Source organism: Mus caroli, chromosome 15 (assembly GCF_900094665.2).
Source record: "Mus caroli chromosome 15, CAROLI_EIJ_v1.1, whole genome shotgun sequence".
Classification (NCBI taxonomy): domain Eukaryota; kingdom Metazoa; phylum Chordata; class Mammalia; order Rodentia; family Muridae; genus Mus; species Mus caroli.
This window is the reverse complement of record NC_034584.1, coordinates 49,673,646-49,695,111: the sequence shown is the minus strand read 5'-3', so window position 1 is coordinate 49,695,111 and position 21,466 is coordinate 49,673,646. Positions and strand designations below refer to the sequence as shown.

Genomic DNA, 21,466 nt, shown 5'->3' with positions numbered 1-21,466 from the left:
AAAAAAAAAAAAAAAAAACCAAAAAAAAAAAAAAAAAAAATATCCACCACACAAAACTACTACTCTTGGAGTTTCATTTGAGTTGTTTTAGTGCTTACAGAGGCTCTGGTCTCTTAGGCCTATTCTCAGCATATGCTAACTCCATTTTGCCAAGTTACTGAGTAGTCGTTTTTTAAAATAATGGTAGGAAATAAGAGCTGAAAGCTATGGATAACAAAATCATAACTTAAAGTCAAGCCATTTTCAACTGGCCATTCATCTGATTTCTTTCATTAATGGGAATTTATCATGTTAGTGCGCTTTACAGTACAGAACTTTTGTGAAGAAAATGCTGTAAGGTTATAATTTATGCTCTAGATGATATGAATAGACATGTGCCTGATTGAGCACGTGCTCACTGTGTGCAGCTGATACTTAGACTGTCTCCTTATTTATGAGAAGAAATTGAAAGGAAGAAAGAAAGAAGAAAAAAGGAAAGGAAAGGAAAAGAAAGGGGAAAGGAAAGGAAAAAGGAAAAGGAGAAAGCAAGCACACATCTGTTGCCTGAAATCATAGCTTTCAAGTGGACACTTATTTTAATACTATCATATCAGTAATTATTTCCATAATTGTTGCAGCTTTGCCAGCATATTACACAATTCCAATAATCATAGCCTGTGTGGTACTCTCATTGAAGTGGAATTTTTTTTTTTTACTGTGTGGGCTAAAAATTAAAATTGGATCATTTTAACTTCTTCAGTTTTGAGTTTTGCATAGTTCTGCTGGAGAGCTTTTGTCTGGAAAGACTGCGTAAGTGAACATTTCTTAATCTTGATCTGCGTGCGTTTTACTCTCTCACTTGTTAGCTCAATGATGCTTTATATTAAACACAAGTCACCTCTGTAGAGAAACTGAGTGGAAAGTCTTAGCATCAGTGGTGCTTGAAAACGTAGAGTGAACCCCCAGATTCCCCGTGTATACATTGAGAAATGTGCCAACAGGAGAAGGGCAGAGAGGGTGGAGCTGAGAAGGACTGAGGACGACCATGAGTGGCCTTCAGACTGTCTTTCCACAGAGTGGAATCAGGGTTAGAGCGTTTAATGAGTAACACACATGATGCTATGAAGGCAGAGTAGCTCCAGGAGCTGGGTACCGTGGCACAGGAAACACCAAGGGAGCACTAGCTATAGCTAGTGACGGGAGCAAGGGTTATTCTTAGTGCGTGCCCTGGGAAGTGAAAGCCGTTCAGCCTAATAATGTGCATATTGTCAATTTTACTGTAAATAATATCAAAACAAATGTTTTGCCCATGTCCTTATAAAATGTGCATTAGCTCATAAACTTGAAGATAGTGAAGAGAGATTTTGCCCTCTCTAATCCTTTAAGGAGCAGGGACCCAGGTAGAGAGCATAAGGGTTTTCTATAATGCTGCTAGCTAGCCTGGTCATGTGGGATTTTCCCACAAGACTTAAGTTGCTGTTTCTCACAGTCAGGAGCTGTTTGGGAATTTGGGAAAGAGAGTATGTTGCAGCCTGTTTCAACCAGTCCAGCACTGGCCTAAACCGTAGACTCGGGGACTTGCAGTGCTGAGTTTTGCTCACATGAGGCCTTCTAAGCAGCTGCTCTGGGTATGAACAGATCAGCACCACTTGTTAACATAAAAAGAAATCTATTGTAAAGGGAAAAACCTTAGGAACTTAGGTTTTTTTGCTTTCTTGTTTTTTGTTTTTAAGCACATAGACATTCGTCTGAAGGTCTGACGGCATGTGGGAGTCAGTTATCTCTTGCCCTGGTGTGGGAGTCAGGGGTCGGTCTTAGGTCATCAGGCCTTCACACTAGCACCTCTTCCCATTGAGCTATCCTACCACCCTGGGAAACTGAAGATTTTAAGTTACTAAATACATATATATTTAGGCACAGAAACTGTGGTTTACTTTGTAAAGTACTTTGAAATTGTCACTTCTGTTTTGTAGTACTTTGGTTTGAATGTGTTTTAGAAGTTCTGCCATTAAGTGAACAATTACTTCCATTTTAAAGTGGGAAATCTTCATTCAGGAGAAAATGAAAAAGTAGTTGATGAAGAAACACACACAGTTTTTTTTAATCTTTCAGACCTGATGATTTTCGGATGTAGGAGAATGGAAATGATCGAACATTACAGCAAGAGACTGAATGCTTCCTGAAGTATTACCATGGCCCAAGGCAGAGAGAAACCACGAGAGCTCCCTGTGGGGAACACTCAAGAAGGCCAAGCCTCAGAAGGAAAGTGCAGTAGAACATACTGTTTTACAGACGTGTCCTGTGTAACCTGCTTTAAATGCTACACATGTTAATAAAATGCTTATTTGGTTAGCTATTCAATGTCTCTTACTGAAAACATAGCCCCTCTATAACATGCAGTTGTAAGTAGCCAAAAATCACCATATTTGTGTATTTTCTCACAAAAGAGATTACTGTTCTTACATCTGTGAACAAGGCCCACCCTCCCTATTCCTGTCCTTACCTGTGGTGTATTATCCCCCATCCTGTAGAACTCATTATGCTGGCTCAGTGTGGATATGCTGCTACCATCTTTTTCTGTGTCCTGAACAGCCAGTTCCGTTCTTTATGGTCTAAGGAGATGCTGGAGGATGTGGGAGGTGGAGGTCAGCTGTAGATGAGACTCCATGATACACCTACCATGCAGCGTCAGCCTTGCTGGATTTGAACGTTTTAGTGAGTGGCTGTTTTGACTCAACTTTTACTCCATGAACTTTAACTCCAGTGAGCCAATCGGTTCACCAAGCCATGCACAGGTGACACTTTGGTTTGTTGATGCCCTGTTAGGTCAGTCAGTCTTAGCAAAATCCTCAATATAGGTGTGGCTTTTTCTGTAGTTCCCTGTTGGCTAGGCATCACATTCTGTACATGCAGAAGCCAGTGTTGTTTCTTGTGGTGCTAGGAGGGCTGGTTGCTAGGGTCTGATAAAGACAGGGCTAAGTGTAGAAATGCAGTCTTTGGGGGAAGAAAACGGTTGCTCAAGGTATAAAGGAGATACCCATGATACTGTTCTCGGCCACCATCCTCTGAGCCTGCATTTTTTCCTCATAATACAAGTGACAGAGCATTTGCATGCACACATACCAGGGGTCTTGCAGCTGAGTAAGTAGTCAAGTCATGACTGACTAGTGAGAGGATATAATCTCATTAGTCGTTTTGTTGAGTGAGGATCAGCGTTATTTCAGTCATTTAGGAAAATATACCATGGCAAACACCAAAAGTCTCAAAGTAAACATGAAAGGACTTAAGAAATGTTATGCGTGAATGGAGAATTGTGGTCAGAAGGGTTTGAGTTAGGTCACCTGGGTTCTCAGTTGCTGGTGTAGTTGAAGGTGAGCAGTGGCCAGTTCTGAAGTCTACATGCATATGTTCTCAAGACACTGGCTCAAGTCTGACATAGGATGTATGAATCCAAGAGGTTTTCTCCTGAAGATTCTAATGCCAGACTTTTTTAGAAATACCTTTAAGAGTCCTTTCCATCCAGGCTGACAGAAGTCTGAGGTGATGTCTTCTCATTGATAACATCGCCTGGTTTCATCTTTCATTCATTTAGCTTTTTCTTGCCCAGGTTCTCGCTGTAGAAAGCCAGTTCTGAACTTTGTAACTGTTTGTATGATTCTGTAAAACTCCAACAGCTCTTTGCCCCACCATCATTTTACAAAGTGATTTTTTTTTTCCCAAAATAGAAACAGAAGTTTCCATGTTAGGGCACTGGCTTTCTGTCAGCGATAACAAAAGCAAGAGAGTTGAAAGAATGTAATATCCCCAAGATTAACATTATTATCATTCAGGAATATACCAAGTGAAATACCAAGTATGATAAGCATTGTTTAAATACCTAACTTGGAAAGGATTTAACAATGCAAGGAATATGACTCTGCCTACTCAGGTGGTCAGTAGTCAGTGGTTGTCATCAGTGTTCAGACTCCATAGGTGTATCCTCAGATGAAGTCGGCATGGGTTTGATGCAAGAAAGGTGAGTGAAGCTCCCCTCCACTTCCACAGAGCAGGAGCGGTCCGAGGTATCCAGCTTTCCTCCAGTCAGCTTTCATGCCACGGCCTTTTTTACTTTCAGTTGATGAGATCATCTGGTTTTCCTAATTCTACCTAATCCTGAATTTTTAGTGATCATATTTAAAAGACCTTTGTACGAGTGTATTTTCCTTTAATGGAGGCGGGCCATAGACTTTTCACTTTCTTTTTTGGATGCCAAGTCCTTATTTTGTATTTTTATGGAGCGGCAAGTACTTATTTTATAAGGTGATAATGGATAATATAGAGAGAGATACTTAGGATTGCTGTTAGTTCTTATCTAGGCTCTATTTGGGGGGAAAAAAATCAGTTATCATTGTTTAAAGTGATGGCTGGACAAAGAGATAAAGGATATTTTCCACAGTGGGGTAAATCTTAGAAAAAAGCCAAAGCTTTAGTTAATTGTCAGTTTATTAAATGGATTAAATATTTATTCATTAAAATGAGTTCCATGATCATTATTTAATTTGGTTGGAATGTTTCAAGTAAGAGAAATTCTCCCCCCTACTGTTAAGGCAGTGGGTATCTAACCAGCAAAGGTTTTACTGTACAGGTCTCACTGACGCAGAGGCCATGGAGGGGTGCTGCTTATGGCTTGCTCAGCCTACCTTACAGAAGCCAGCATCACTAACCAAGTGATGGCACCACCTATAATGGGCTGAAGCCTCGCTCTGTCACTAATTGAGAAAATGCCTTTCAGCTGGATCTCATGGGGGCATTTTCTCAACTGAAGTTCCTTCCTCTAAGTAACGGTGTCAAGATGACACACAGAACCAGCCAGTACACTACGTAACCTTTCTGAGTCTCTGTGAACTGTACCACATGATGGCCTCCAGGGGGCTACTCATAAAGTAATGCTGCCATCTTTTAAGGTGATTGGACAGTAGAGTTTTTGTTCGTAGTTGTTGAACTAGGCTTAAAACAAAGCAAATCCCTGCAGTGCTTTCTGCCCTTCATCACTGACCTTCCACGCTAGAGCTGGGCTCCATCATTCAGCATGTGCCTTTCTCTCAATGCTGCAATTGACTGTGCTGTTTAGCCACCTTCCCCTAAGAGGGGCTTAGTATCACATCCAGGCAGGAGCAAGGCTAAGAGGCAGACATCTCCTGGCTAAAACCCCTTTGTGAAACAAGTGAGACAAAGACCTGCAGAGCTTAGAAGACCCAGAGGGATTGGCAGCCAAGCTGGCCAGGCTGGAGTCTGAATTGGATAGAACTGTGTTTAAGAAAGTGTCAGCTTTCCAAAACAGACATTAAGGCTTCGTGTCAGCCTAAGTATGATCACCTGCACACACAGAGATAGCATTTCTCTACTCTGCCCAAGACATCTGGACAGAGAGGGCCAAGTAGTTCTGCAGCCTCCCTCGAGTCTGTTTGGGGCTTCACCTTGGAAGAATATGAGTCTCAGATGGGCACCAGTAAAACAGATGCTCAGCTACCGTCAAGGGCCAGTTTTTACTAGGCTAACGGCCAGCAAGCTTCAGTGGATGGTTTTTACATGAAGGAAGCATTAATAGGGCCCCTGAAGAGACAAGCATTTGTCACCAGGCCATTTGGACGACAGGACCTCTTTGATTTCAGACAATCCTGTAGTTGTAGATTTAATTGCTTTTGCTGCCGTCAGGCTTCGGTTCCAAAGTTAATACCTGTGAAATGCTCACAGCCAGTGGCTTTGAGAAGATGGTGGGGTGGTGGGGTACACCTGTGCTTCAGGGGCTCCTGGAACTGAGCTCCAGTGCCTCAGACTGCATTAAAGCCATGCAAATGGGCACTTTGAAATTCTCATGCCCTGTGGCTCCAGCCGCAATCACTGAAAAGAATGAAAGGAGTCCAGCTCTTTAGAGGGAATTCAGATCCACATAATCCAAATAAAATATTTGGATAACTTGTTAAAGAAATATTACCGGCGATTTTTCCTATTAGTGCACTGTTAGCCACATGGGGTGGAGGCAGAGCCAGGAAATCATGCAGAAATGTGAATGCGTGTATTCTTCAGAAAGCTGACCTAGAGGTCTAAACTCTGCGAGTGCTGAATAAGCAAGTCCACACGCCAGTCTGTACTATGCTACCTTTGCTCTCAGCCATCCAGGCTACGTTTGTGTCCCAATACTAAGCACCCACAGCAGTCTGAAAGGTGAGCCTGAGATGCATATGTAAGTGAAACAGCTCCCCCCACCCCCCATCCCACCCTAACCTCCCTCCCATCAGCTATAGAGCCAATGAAGGAAAGCAGGTAAAATAAAGTCATAATATGGAAGTTAGACCTAAGTTATGCATAGTTAGTTACTAGTAGTATATACACAGACCTCATGTGAGGCCCCTCGGCTGTTAACACAGTAATCCTACAAAATCCTACACCCCAAAACAATGTTTTTTGTTCATGTATGCACAAGAGACAAATGAAGTTCCACTGATTGTGACTGGGCTCAGCGGGGCACTGTTGCACCATTTAGCTTAAGTCCAAGTCTTGTCCAAGTGTCCCTGGGCCAAGTCACAGGGAAAAGCAGGAAGGCACATGAGCAAGACTCGATGGGCGACCTTATCAAACCACTGCTGCGTTCTATGTACTAGCAGACGTGGGCTACTGTGAGTAAAGTCATGGGCTTGGCGAGTCGTCTCCTGGAATGAAAAGAATGGGAGGGATGCATGCTTTATGTTTAATTTACCCAAAACGAAATGACAAGAGAGCTAAGAGGCATCGGGAGTGTCACAAGTAGGAAAGATTTTGAGAAAAGCTTCAAGGAGGGACATTATCTTGAACAGGAGACTCAGGAGACGTGAAGGCATACAGGAGTGGCTCGTCTAAGTGCCCTAAGGCAGGAGCATACCCAGCATCTTCCGAGTACTACATGTAGAGCAGAGGTTATAATGGTCTGCCATTGGGGCAGGTAGTGGCTATAGAGTTGAGATAAGGAGTGTTGTAAAGCCATGTAAAGACTTTAAGGCTTTGGGAGCACAAGAGAGGACTTCTCTTGGAAGGATTGTAATGGCTGAAGGATCAATAATTGACTAGAGAGAAGCAAGAACAGAAGCAAAGAGATTAGTCAGAAGTGGAAGAGAAGCCATCTTGTGCCAAGGTAGCAGCAAGGATAGGGAGAGAAGAGACTGGTTTGTATATACTAGGTTAGACTAAGACTTCCAACAGGTTAGGGAATGGGAAAGATGACTGTCCCCACATCAATCTACCTTCATCTTCTCAGTACCCAATAGCTGCCCTAGATCTCCCTTCCACAGTCTACCATTAAGAGGGAATAAGGAAGAGAAGGAAGCACTTGGATCAGGCCCTGTTAGCAGGGGCCTGGGCAAGATGTGTCAACAGGATCTCTCCACATAGAGCCTTGCACACAGTGTGCTGTGCCAGAATTTGAAGTGGTGCCAGCTCCTAACCCTGGAGGCAACTGGGCAGCATCAGGCACAGCCAGAGAACAAAGGCGGCGGCAGCCTCATCCACTTACCCAAAAGTGGCCTGTATAATCAGCTTAGAGTTGGAATCCTATAGAGATGGACTGTACAGTGCAACTCAATTGTGTGTGTGTATGTGTGTGTGTGTGTGTAGTATGCCAATACAAATCTATCACCGCTGCCCCATCCTAACAAAGTAAACTCATCAAAAGTATTGTCTGCACATTTCCCGTGTACACATTCTTCTATAAATACTACGGAGAACAGACGGTAAGAAAGTTTCTGCCTGCAAAGACCGTTCCCAAAGCACATGGGACTACAAACTTGAAACCAAAAATTGAAAGTTTTACGTAAAGCACCACTGTCAATTCTAAGATCACAAATATTAATGGCTATTCTATGACGCAGCTCCACCACTGCTGAAATAACCTATTTGTGTGATGAGTTATCATGAGACCTCTATGGAAAGAATCTATAGTATATTATTATTTGAATTGTTACGAAAGAAAACTCAGGGTAGGAAACATTGGACCAAACAGAAGCCATGCTGAGGTGTCTCTGAGGCCTGCCTCAGATTTTACAAGATAAAATGATAGGGACTCATAGCACTTTTTAAACTGCTAGGAAACTAAAATCCTGCCCTTGAGCTTTGAATGTTTGTTCACAAGGGAAGCCTAGTTCATAAGCAGTTTGGGGATTTCCCAGCTCCTAATGGCACAGTGTGCACAAGCCCGTGTGTCAGTATGTTACACAGTAAGCTGAGAACCATTGTATTCAGCAATGTCCTCCTTTGCTTGCTTATTTTGCTGATGAGGACTTCTGGTTCCCCATCACAAGCTTCCCTGCTCTTCTTGCCCCTTAAATGCTGTGATCCCTCGGATTCCGCACCATTCCTACATGGACTCTCTTTGGTCAGTTACCTCTATGTATGTACTATTGGTTCTTATTGTATAATGAAGTCTATATCTTCAGATCCGAACAAACCACTCCTGAAATACAGGCTTGTTTCTCCAATAGACTTTTCTTTCCCCGCCCCTCACGACCCCCATTTTTATTGGTTATTTTATTTATTTACATTTCAAATGTTATCTCCCTTCCCAGTTTCCCCTCCACAAACCCTATAACCTCTCCCCCTTCCCCCTGCCTCTATGAGGGTGCTCCCCAACCCACCCACCCACTCCTGCCTCAGCACCCTAGCATTCCCCTACCCTGGGAGCTTCCACAGGACCAAGGGGCTCCCCTCCCATTTTTTGAAAGATTAATTTTATGTATATGAGTACACTATAGCTGTCTTCAGACACACCAGAAAAGGGCATATGGTAGCTCATTACATATGGTTGTGAGCCACCATGTGGTTGCTGGGAATTGAACTCAGGACCTCTGGAAGAACAGTCAGTGCTCTTAACCTCCAAGCCTTCTTTCCAGCCTTCCACTAGACTTTTCTAGTCAAGATTTCCAAAAGTCTCCCAAATAAGGTGTCATATAAGACACTCATCCTTCATCTCTCTTTGAGTCTTCTGTTTGTCATTTGCAGGTGTCAGAAACTTGGAGGGCTCATTAAATTGATCCTGCATCTAGCATCTACCACATTTAACATTATGAGCCATCTGTTTCTGATAACAAGTCGCTGTGAGCTTAGCATCCTAAAGCAACATATATTTACTATCTCTCCATTATTGTGGGCAGGTATCTGGGCCTAGTTAGCAGGGTCCTTTAAGGATCCATGAACAAGGTACTCTTTGGTGTGGAGTGTTAGCTAAAACACTGTGTTTGGACCCACTTAAACTCACTCTGGTTGATGGTAAGTCATTCAGGAGCACCAACATTCTATCCGGATTCCACCCTTCTGTGTGCTCTTGATGGTCTCGGTATTCATTGCAAATGGGAAAGTGACAGGTGGCAGCCATGGGACACTTTTGAACTTTGCATTTTGAAACCACTTTATTAGTAATAGCATGTCTTGTAGCCATGCAGAAGCAATCTGGGAAGTGGCAACCTAATTCACATCTTAAAAGCAGAGAAAATAAGTTTAGCTGTGTCCAGCTAGTCTCAGACAAGGAGCCACTAGGCAGTGGTTGACTACCTAGACATGGAGATGTTATACTTAACGTGTGCTAAGTTAGGGTGATGGAAACTCCAGACATAATGAGTTGAGGAAAGAATACAAGGCCAGCAGCTGTGAAGCCGGCTTGTTTCAAGGGGAACAGAGCAGGTGGTGTTTCCCAAGCACGGCTGCGTTAGCTGCAGTCAGTGCCTGTCTGGGTAGCACAAGTGTAAAGATGGAGGTGGAAGTGGGGCTCAGGGGTAGCTAGGCCTCATGGATCTAGAGTATGTGAGGCCCTGAGCATTTTAACTGCACCCAGCTTTTGAGCTTTACTGTCTCCAAAGTTGGGGCTGTCTGCTTTAGAGACAGCACACATTGTAGTGGAGCGGACATAGACCCTACGGTGACCCTCCAGGAATACCACAGGCACACAATGACAGGGAGGTTTCATAATGGGGCTTCTGCTTCTCCTTCCCAAGTCTAGTAAGTGGAGAGTTTGTAAAAGGAACTTCATGTGTGAAGTTCAATGTTGTCTGCCTCCAAACTTCCCAGTTCTTAGGCAGGATGGAAAAGTATGTAGGAGAAAAAGAAGAAGAAGGAAAAGTGTGAATATTTGAAAAGTCTGATTTTCTTGACTCTGTACATTCAAATACCATCCATTTTTTTATAGTGAAAGCCATGTTGGTTGGTGATGCTCAGGAGATCAATTTTAGAGTATTAGAATATAATCAGGATGTAATCCTATTAAGATTCACTGAGTTGGGACCAGTTGACTGCTGAAAACTGAAGACAAATATGTTTGTTATTTATACTTCCATTTCTGCCTTACTTGTTATTTGTATTTAAAAAAAAATCAGTGCTCATTATAAACCTTAATATATTTTTATTGTATAGATTTCATTATAAAACTTCTTTCTCATTAGGTGAATAACATACACTTTTACTATATTGGCTATGAATATTTTCTAATCAACAACAAAAAAAAGAAATTAATAAGAACAAAAAAACACAATAAAATACAAAGAAAGATCAGGACATCAGTAAATTGCAAGCACTGCCAATCCTGGGAGAGTACTGAGCCTGATGCCCCTTTCTGCCTTTAAAGATACTGCTTTCCAGCATCTTTCTAAATATCAGTAGGGCATCCTTTTTTCTTCCCCCAGTTCCTGTTATGATGAGAATATTAAAAGAATACATTATCGTGTGATGTTGGGTTGTGTTATGAAATCCTTTGTGGTCTTTTTCCTATTAATGCCTTAAAGTTCTGAGAGCATAAATCTGTTACAAAAGATTTTCCAAACAATACAGAAATAACTAAATATAACACATAAGGCATTTTTAAAAAGAGGTATTTCCCTCATGGTCCCAAACTCACAAAAATCACAGCCACTCAAGCAGTGAGCAAGCTGAACACTTGGTAGTTTTTTAAATCTCAGTTTTTCAATATGGGTGGGTGAAAAGAATATGAAATTAATATATCTCTAATTAATAATTAGATAATGGGAAACCATTATATTTGTGTACTTATTTTTTTGTTCAGGGTGTCCTAAAGAGGATAGCAATTCTCTAAAGTGAGCTGAGCCCTTCTTTCCCTTATTGTTCCCAGTACCACACCAATCAACAGCCATGATTCAACACCCATGACTCAGCAGCTTTCTGAAACCAAATGTTTTGGTTATGCCTTGGAAACCTCCACTCTTCATTCGAATGCAACTTCTTAGTGAGGACGGGCCCAAGAGAGTCAACCTGAACTGGCTGTGTGAGCCTACCAAGTCACCCCAGCCAGCCAACCCATCTCTCCCTGTACTGGCTAGTTTTGTGTCAACTTGACACAGCTGGAGTTATCACAGAGAAAGGAGCTTCAGTTGAGGAGATGCCTCCATGAGACCCAACTGTAAGGCATTTTCTCAATTAGTGATCAAGGGGGAAAGGCCCCTTGTGGGTGGCGCCATCTCTGGGCTGGTAGTCTTGGTTCTATAAGAGAGCAGGCTGAGCAAGCCAGGGGAAGCAAGCCAGTAAGGAACATCCCTCCATGGCCTCTGCATCAGCTCCTGCTTCCTGACCTGCTTGAGTTCCAGCCCTGACTTCCTTTGGTGATGAACAGCAGCATGGAAGTGTAAGCCGAATAAACCCTTTCCTCCCCAACTTGCTTCTTGGTCATGATGTTTGTGCAGGAATAGAAACCCTGACTAAGACACTCCCCAAGACAATCATGTGCCTCCTCCGCAAAAATCAACAACCTAGGGGATGTCATTGTGTTTAAACAGATTCCTCTCCTTCCTCACATTTCTGTCTGTCTCTCTCTCTCTGAAATCACCATTCACCCAGATTCTCCGTCTTGACATCCTGAGGCCATGCTTGCCTTCTGAGTGTCTACCACACACATCCCATCAGACATCACATTTTACCCATAATCCTTTTTAGACTGTCCACAGAACAGCCATCTCCTCTTATGGCCCCACCACTGTACTGGTGGTGTAAACTCTCTCATCACTGAAATGTAAGATGCAACATAGTCTCTAGAGAGAAGGGCTCGTAGAAATCTATAGAAATGAATGAGTCAAAATTAAAAGTCCCCGCTTTGTCTCTTCTTGTTTCGGTGCAGGTTCAAATGTGTGCCTTACTTTCTGTATTCTGACACTCTCTATGATGGGAATGCTTATTCTGACATATGGAAATCAACCTTCAGCAGTGTGCCCAGAGTCTAAGCTCACATGGGGGTTCCTCACTGAATGTTCCTCTTCATCCCAGTCTATCCTATAAAACCCCCAAACTGCTCCAAAATGCTAGTTCCAATCAGTCAGTTTAAGAACTCTTCACTGGCAGAATTTGTGTTGCCCCTAGGTAACGTGAGCATTTTAGCATAATCTGGTCCAAGTTCTCTTATTCACCAGCACACCAGCATGGCTGACTGCATGGCAGATGATCCGTAAAATGCGATGACTGGAATTTACATGCATGATAAGATAAACACGGGTACACACCAATGAATAAATTTAAGATTTAAATATTTCCCTCACATCCTGAAATGTCTAATAAACTTGAATTTGCAAGCTGCTACAGAAGCTGATCTTTCATATTTCTTGTCTCCTATGTTTTCTGCTTCATGTCTGAAGGACATTTTTCCTGCTAGAAGACTGAACAATTGCAGCTCCAGAATGAGATGCCTCTGAGAAGTATCTCACAAATACTGATGGAGACATTTTCAGCTGACAGACAGTCTGAGATGTGATAAAGATTACATTGTATAAGATCAGATATTAGGACAAGTCAGCTGTATCTCCTAACATGAACTGTCCAATCTCTCTGCTTCAGATCTTTAATCCTCGGGTACACAGTTATCTCATTCACTCTGTTGTTCATGCCAGTACTGGGCTATCCTGGGATGACTTTCTTCATCTTTATGCATGTTCATTAGTGAGCCACCGACTCCAACAGTGTAGATGGTCCTCCACTGTCTGTCAGTGGCCACTACAACAGTTTAAGTGTTGTTTTCTCGCTTGCTCCGATCTCCTCCAATCCATTCTTCCCCGTGGGATGATTTCAAATTGGTAAGTCTCAACTGGTTGTCTACTCGCTGCCTGTACTTCTCAACTATATGTGGTGTGTGTGTGTGTGTGTGTGTGTTTGAGGTAGTAGGGGGTGGGCATACATGAATTCTCAACTCAGGACAGCTGAAAGAGAATTCTTGCCAACTCACCAGTGTCTTGGAATCTTCATATTACTGACTTCCATTTCCACTATTTTATTTATTTATTTATTTATTTATTTTTACCATTTTAAGAATTACCAATCCACATATCCACAAGTAGCCTCTACAAGTTAGAAGGACATCATATCTTCTGCCAGAATGCCTGGACTTAAATTCTATCTGTAGGTCTTGAGGTAAGTTAGCTAGTTTTTCTGCACTTCTGCATCTTCATTGGGAAAATCAAGATGCTTGTGAACTGGCTTTTGTGTCTCCATAAGGTTGAGATGAGTGACAGCTGAAGTGGCAGCTTTTAGCGCACCTTGCCAACCAACCTGGGTCTCTTCTGCTTTGTGGGCAGATAGTTGCACTTCTCCCCATCATTGAAAGAAACAAAAGTCACCTAATTGTCTTAAGTCTGTGACACATGAATAGAAACAGTGTGTGTGGCTTCTGACACAAGCTCAGAGAGGAGTCTAAATGTCATTTTCTACTGCCACAACAACCACAGATGTGCATGTTGAGACTAGAAATATCTAATATTGAAGCAGAACACAATTCTAGATCCAGATACACCAGGCAGATGCCCTGAGTGAGAGAGCAAGAAAGAATCGTTCATCAGTCCAAGCCCCCATTCGGCTCTCCTTTGCCATTAAAATTCATCAGCCACACCAAACACTTTAGTAGGCTAAGAACATCTATCTCTGCAGAACGCCTAGATTTGAACTGTCACTCTGTGTGTTCAGTTGCAATTTTTTTTGTGCCTAGCCCAACTTCACAATGCATACAACTTTCTTGTGGTAGGCCTTTATTTGCCCTATATAAACTTAAAATACACTAGACTATGGAGTTTCCTCTTTTTATAATGTCTTCATTTAGTCCTGTGAAGTTAGATTTAAAATCTAAGTCATTAAGTGCTTCCATTGGTCTCCGGGCTTATCTTGTTCCCTCTTCCATTCCCTCTCTTATCAAGAAGACTCCTCTCACATGACAAGCAACTCCTGAAAGAGTGCACTGAACTCAGGGTCTTCTACTCTCCTCCAGCATACTGCTTATCTCCATCTCTCCACTGATTGGTCAGAGGCATTCTATGTGCACCCAATTAGAAGCATTTGCAGTCGTCCCCACCCCACCCCCTCCTCACTCCTATCCCAGTGCTTTTTCTGTCTCCACATCACTTCTCATAAGTCTGAATTCATTTACTGCTCTCCTCATACATTCTGTGTCTCTCTCCATAGTTCACATCTCTTTTGTTTTTGTTTTCAGCCTCAGACTTAAATCAGCAATGTTAGAGGTATGGAAAGATGACTCCAGAAAGAAAAGTCAAAGAAGAAAGGAAAGGTCATCCTGGAGTTCTTGAAAGAAACAGAGATCCTAACAAATGTGATGGAGAGTCTGAGGAGGAAAGTTTTTCCTCATGATAGGACGGCCTGCTACTTTCAGAAAATGGCGTACACCTATAAAGAGAGAAGTACATTCCTGCCAAGATAAATGAGCCAGTAAAACGTGCTCCTGAGAGTCCGCTGGTATTACAGGCTGTGTACTATAAACACACACATCCAGAATCTGAAGTACATCTTTTATTCTGAACATGTCACTCAATAAAAAGCCGAGATGCAGGGTCCAAGTGATGACACACGCTAAGCAAATGAGACTTTGCTGTTGCTTAAGTAAACATATTCAAGTCACCAAATCAAAGCCAGGTTATTTGTGTGTGTGTGCAAGCCAAGACTGCTGTGAAGAGATTAGAGTCTCTAATGGCTTCATCTTTTGTAAAAACTGAAAGTCTTTGAAGTAACACAGTATTAGACCATTTGTTCTTACCTAACTCATCAAAAACACACAGACTATTCATCTTGATCGTCATCATTAAATGTCCCAGACAGAGGAACCGGACAGAAGACTGTTATAGAGTAATGTATCACCTTTCCAGCTGCTTAAATTGGAGGAGTTCTCCCAGGGGATTCTAGGTTCAACTATGTGGATATTCCTTGCGTTATTGAGCAATTCCTATTCCTTGCTGGCCCTGTTTTTCTATGGTAAATTTCAGCTGGGACATAAAGGTTTGCAGGCTACATGCTCTCTGGCTTCCGTCATTACACCAGAAAGCTACTTATTTGCCTGGGTCATCCAAGGCACCCACATACATGATGCCGGTTGGATCCTTTGTTAGCAAGATTTCCTCTCTCTAGTAACAGAAACCAAAGGCAGTAATGAGATCTGCAGAAGGGTGGAGGGGGAAAAAATGTGACTCAACAGATATACTGCTTCTTCTGAGTCTTCTCCTGACCCAGACAGAACCTAAGTTAGGCTGTAAATGAAGCCACCCAACTTTCTTAAAATGGTTGTTAGCAACTGAGGAGATGGGGCTCACAGAAAGATATGGCTTTCATTCTTTCCTAGTTCCAACCAGCAAATAGAACGGAACAGGGGACCCTAGTCAGACCTAGGGTTCCCTAGGAGATCTCTGTCAACTTAAGAGGCTGAGAAGGTGACAGATACAGTGCTCCATAGTGATCCTCTTTCAGGTTTCTCGGTTTGGACATTCAGCAATGACTACTGAGATGTGCTTTAGATGAGTTAGGTGAGAACAAATGGTCTAGTATATAATAAACTAATAGAACTCAACTATTTTTTTTAATACTTAAGAGTTTTCCTTTGGAATAAAAACAAAAGAAGTTCTAGTTTAAGGTCTAGAGTCTCTGAGATTCAATTTAACTTCCTCTTTACCATCTAGAGCAGAGGTTCTTAACATGTGAGCTGTGGCCCCTTTGTGGGTCCAATGGCCCTTTCACAGGAGTCACCTAAGACCATCTGCAAACAAGGGTATTAAATTGTGACTCATACAGTAGCAAAATTGCAGTTATAAAGAAAATACTGATATGGCTGGGGATCCCCACAACAAGAGGAGGTGTATTAAAGGGTGGCAGCGTTGGAAGCCTGAGAAGCACTGCTTTAGAGGTCTTCAGGGATGTCTTAGTACAGACAGGAATGTCTTCTACACAGAGGCGGGCGTTCTGTGGCTAACCACTGTCTCAACCACTGAGGACAAAGGGATAAAGGAGGGAGAGGTAGAATAAATGTTTAGCTATAGGACCACAGCTGTTCCTTTTGAGATTGACAGTCAACCAAGACCACAACGGCTGACGGTGATGTTCAGAAGTTTCAGAAGTTAAAAGAATCCACACATGGTGTTTTAAGTTTTTATTTGCTTATAAAAAAAAAAAGGATAAAAACAAGTCTTCAAAAACATATCTGCATTTACAAAGCAATCCCTGTAAGTCGAGGAGAGGCAAGCCCTGAAACACACTCCTGGACAAATGATCTGCCAAAAGATGGGTCTCTTCTGCATCAGAACTGGGAGGAAGTCATTATTTTATACGAGTCAAGACTACTGGAAAACAGACTCTATGGTTTTGTTTTTAATTACAGGATTGAGAAAGGCTATATTCTAGCTCTTATTTCTGAACACCCGTGAAACCAGTGACTGAGTAATCTATGAGTTACACAGATCAGGTTAAACAAGTAGGAGGTAGTTTCCTCAGTGATGGTGTTATTCAATTACCAGCAAGGTCACTGCCATGGGTACAGGGACAGTGGTATAAACTGGGAATCTCTGAAATTCGCTCTTCTGCTGATAGGGCCCCAAATTCCCTCTGATATAACCACGCTTCTCTTACTAATTTTACAACTTGAAATGATGTAACAGAGAAGACACTCCAGGGTTTATCCTTCTCTGCACTCTTCTTTGGAAGAAGACCAAATTAATTGGTGCACAGTTAAAACAGTGTCACAGAAAGGGGTGCTTTAAAAACACAATTTTTAAAAAACGGTAATATTGACGTTATCCACAGAGGAAATATACCCCATACCATCAGCCCTGCCTCCCTCTGCAAAGTAGAGGACAAACCATGTGACAGCATTTGGTAAGTGAAGCTCCAGAAGAGGGCCTGCCCCTGCTCTTCAAATGTCTCCTGAGGTCATCAGATGCCCGCACTCCACAGATCCATGGCCTCCTGCTCGTCCTGGACCGGTGTGAACTCAGGCTGATCAGGATGGGACACTAAAGAGGAAAAGTGTGGGTGGGGTACTGATGGGGCCCAGGAACCATAAATGGATAATCTCCCCTATCTGGGTCCTTAGGGACACAGATTTGGTCAATAAAGCAGAGAGGTGCAATGTGTGAGGAGAAAGCCCTCACTGCCGAGCCTGCTAAGCCGCTTCCCCAGGAGGCTTTATAGTTAGTAAAAGGAGGAAGAGAAAGACAAACTAAACAATGGAGTTAGAAAACTGGAACCATGGCCAATTGCTTAAATACCGGATGTTTTTTATTTACAAAAGAAACCCTGAAATACAGTAGAATCGTAGAAGAAAATATAAAATTAAAAACCCAGTCTCGTGTTATAAGTCCATCACCAGGGGAAAGTGGAAAGAGGGGGGTGCCAAGAGAGGGAGGTGGAGCAAAAGAGCCAGGAGGAAGATACTCATCCTATTGTGTGGAACAGGATAGAGCCTCAGTAAAGTGGCCTTTGGGATAAAGTCTTGGTGCAGAGTCCCAGACCTCCATTCAGATTGACCGGAAGTCTGGTTCTACTATGGTTGATTTATGTTACTTTGTTGCACTTTGTTATACTTTGTTACAATGTTATCACTCCAGCGTGTCTGGAGCGGGGTAGGCAGGGGACTTGAAAGTCTGAGATGGAGAAGCAGGTGAGAGAGGAAAGAGGGGACCACTGTCAGGGGCAGGAGCTTAGTAGTGGTGGTGAACCACTTGTGTATCCATAGCCAAATCCCCAGGCCAATGCAACCAAAGGCAGGATTAGCACTTCAGTGCTGGTAATCATTGTACGGGATGAGATCTTAAGGGACAGGGGACAGATTTGAGAGGACAGGGAAGGAAAAGATGAACAGAAAAAAAAAAAAAAACACATCAACAAAACTTGGACCAATTTCTCTGGCAACTAAGGTTAAATTTCTCTTAAAAAGGAAAAACGTGCATTTGCTGACTAATCTCCTCACAGACCTACAGCGGGTCTCTGAACCTCTCTCGCGATGATTCAGAAAGGCCCCAGGGTGAGCAGGCAGACTGCTGCCATGTGTGGGAGATGCTTCAGCTTTCAAAATCTCAGCCTATCACTTAGTGATGAAGCAAAAACAGCTGGCAACTTTGATCTTAAGACCTTTCTTGTCACATGGTGGGCAGATGTCATCTAAAAGAATTTTGGGGACCTCGCTTATTATGGGGGAGAACTTAAACAGAGAGTGAAATTTCACAGGATGTCATGGGCACACCATAACAGAAACAGCATGGAAAATATCTAAATGTTCAACCATATGTGACAAGTGACCCATTAGGAGGCCAAGTCTTTATGGGTCACCATTTGGCAAATGCTCTACCACTATGCTAGATCCTCAGTCCAGAAATCAACATTTGGAAGCAAAGAAAAAAATGGCTGCGGTGTTATTTAAGTCTCTCCTAAGGGATATGAGTAGACTGCAGTAATTTGCACTCTAAAGATGATGTAAGGGAGTGTGGAGCCCAGGTTCTGCTGCCCTCCGTTTAATTTCCACCACCACCACCACCACCACCACCACCCCACACACACACAGGTTAGTATTAACCATTGTATAACTGGGCAAAACCCCCAAGAGACTGGCACTTACCTCCAACGCCATAAGCAGAGCATGAAGAGGGGTCACAATACCCAGGCTGGCCAGAAGGACCCTGAGGTCCAGGTACTCCCAGGTGGCCCGGGGGACCCCTTGGTCCAGGAGAGCCAGGTGGACCAGGACTGCCAGGACGACTTTCCCCTGAAGGTCCTGGGAAGCAACCAAGGGCAAAGAGTTTGTCATTTACAGCAATAGAGTGAGTTTTGAGACCACCATGAAGTAAATTAACTTTAAAAGAAGCAACCTCGTATGCCTCAACTATTAGGGGATTCAGCTGTTCTATTCACTGCATTCTTTTCCCTAGAGTCCCTGGGCAACAGATCATACCAGAATCACATGTTCTCCTCAAAGACAATGCCTGTAATCAGCTCCAGAATTAGGAGCAAAATGTATTCTTCTCTATGCCCCCTTGAGCATTGAGGGAGACGGAAGAGGCCATTCTCAAAACTCTCATTTTCTCAATGGAGCTCTGTTTTCCAACATGGCTCCTCATGAATCCAATCTGAGGGCCAGCACACATGTGCACACCCATGAATACACTCAAATCACAACCTCGGAAAGCTAAAATTGTTGGGTAAATTAGTACCGGCTTATGATTTCAGCTAATTGAATTAGTTAAGGTCTAAAAACATGATCCTGGAAGAGACAAATGGGGATGTAGTTTAAAATTGGACCCAGCACATTAGTCTAAATTTCCTTAGGCCATCTTACATCAATTAAGAACTATGAATGGAAATAAGGGGCGATTAAAAAATTGTTTTTGAATTCAAGATTTGTTGGCTTAGTGTTTTTGTTTTGCATGCCTGCTGAATTTTAGGCCTGGTTTTCCTTAGATTAAAAGGTGTTCTTCAACTGGATAAAAATTCACTCAAGCCCCGCCCCTTAGTGAGGAGGTATTGGCAGCTGATGGCTGTGGTGAGAGCAGACATCAGTTTGTTTGTTTGTTCAGGAAAGTGGCTCTTGAGAGGCTACTGCATCTGAGCACATATAGGAAGCACTAAGTGGATCTGGCAGCTTTTTTTAAAAATTGAAATTAGAAGGGAAAAGTGGTTTTTAGGGGGAGTAGATAAGCAAAAATCCGAGAGGGAATGGAGATGAATTTGATCAAAACAAATTATGTGTGTATATGAAATACTCCAACCATAAAAAAATTAAATCCCACTCAAGTAGCACTGAAATGAGATATAGATACAAGTGGCCCTTGCTGTTTGAGTAATGTGAAGTCTCCAGGTCCATTCAATTTCAGTCGGGCAGTTCTCACCAACCACCCATGATACCAGTTCCTCACACAACTGCTAGGAGGACTTACAATCAAGATGGACCTGTTGCCTTGGGACTATGGCTTAGAGATGTATTCCAAAACCACTGTCGAGTTGGAAAGAAAAGTCTCTAAGCTTTTGACTCAATAAGCTAAGAGGGGGATTGTAAATACAATAGGACACAAGCCCATGTTTCCAGTGACAACTCGGCTCATCTGGAGATAATTTGAAAAACATGATATTGTACTCAAGACTCAAAACTTCCACAAAGCTCATTTGGCAAGACAACCACAGCAGGAACTACCAATGTTCTCCAAATTCCCTTGGGTTTCTCTCGATTTCATGCCTCCCTTCCAGGTCAGCTGAGGCTGTGTGACTAGTTCCAGCCAAGGGGACTATAACTGGATATAAGGCATCACCATATTTAAGAAGTTGAGATTGATGGGCCTTCCACACCTTCTTCTTGGAGGGTAACTCATGATCGACATCATGTGGTTAAACTTGGGGGAGTGTTCATCTCAGACACAAGCACATATGCAAATGTAAAGTAACATTTCCTTGGGGGCCACCGAGCACTTGAAATCTATCACTTCATGCATTCAAGCAAAACAAAACAAATGTGCTGTAACCTTTGAAGGTGGCATAATGGGTGGACTGTAACCAGTGCACTGGCCTTGCAATAAAATACATGAGAAATATAGTTATTCCAGCTGACATAAGGATGGAGTGTGACTATTTTTTGGACCTTTAAAGTGATCATAAAGATTTATGCCTTATAATTTCTGTTAGGTAGAAAGATTTACCTGCTGGCCCAGGGGGACCTCTTGGGCCTTGAGTTCCAATGCCTGGATTTCCTTTCTCTCCTTTGACACCAGTTAGACCTGTTTCAGAAAGGGGGAGGCAGACAAAAGTTGCCTTCAGAATTAAATCTTAGAATTTATATTTTACAAAGGTACTTTTCTGGTGAAGATGACGGAGACAGTTTAAGGTGACAGGTATCATAAGATTTCAGGTTAAACTCTGACATGGTAAGCTTATACAAAATCACATTACAGGGGGTCACATTTCCCCCTCCTTCCTACTGAATTGCTTCGGCCTGCCAGCAACAGGCCCGCCATTGAGCACAGCAGACCTCTCAGTGTACGCAGTTGGCAATCCACAAGTAGTACAATAAGAATCACAAGTGGCCCAGCCGGAGGACAGAGACCTGCCCTGCAGAGAGTGCCATCTTGGCTCCGGGACTCCGCCGAACTTAGTCTACAGGTTAGAGTGAGGACCACAGAGGCAGACAGCTTCTGGGACAGGCGGGAGCCACAGAGCCGCTGAGGCAGCACCCTTTTGGGGCCGCAGACAT

The 21,466-nt window shown here is 42.8% G+C and overlaps 2 protein-coding genes across 4 annotated transcripts in view; one reads left to right on the top strand and one right to left on the bottom strand.

Moving 5' to 3' along the window:
- The window catches only part of Mrpl13 (mitochondrial ribosomal protein L13), a 23,756-nt gene extending 21,421 nt beyond the window's left edge, over positions 1 to 2,335 (top strand). Inside the window, exon 7 of the mRNA XM_021183878.2 lies at positions 2,092 to 2,335. Within this exon, the coding sequence (XP_021039537.1) occupies positions 2,092 to 2,113 (22 nt within the window). The 3' untranslated portion in view covers positions 2,114 to 2,335. The remainder of the gene's footprint in view (positions 1 to 2,091) is intronic.
- A 14,037-nt stretch (positions 2,336 to 16,372) lies between these two features.
- Col14a1 (collagen type XIV alpha 1 chain) overlaps positions 16,373 to 21,466 on the bottom strand; it is a 209,322-nt gene continuing 204,228 nt past the window's right edge. For 2 of the 3 annotated variants that reach the window (XM_029469983.1, XM_021183602.2), the window contains exons 46-48: positions 20,916 to 20,993; positions 18,848 to 19,003; positions 16,373 to 17,246 (exon numbers count right to left, since the gene is read on the bottom strand). In XM_029469983.1, the coding sequence (XP_029325843.1) occupies positions 17,167 to 17,246; positions 18,848 to 19,003; positions 20,916 to 20,993 (314 nt within the window). In that variant the 3' untranslated portion in view covers positions 16,373 to 17,166. Of the gene's footprint in view, positions 17,247 to 17,486; positions 18,043 to 18,847; positions 19,004 to 20,915; positions 20,994 to 21,466 lie in introns of those variants that run through there. The other variant, XM_029469984.1, reaches the window with a different exon arrangement.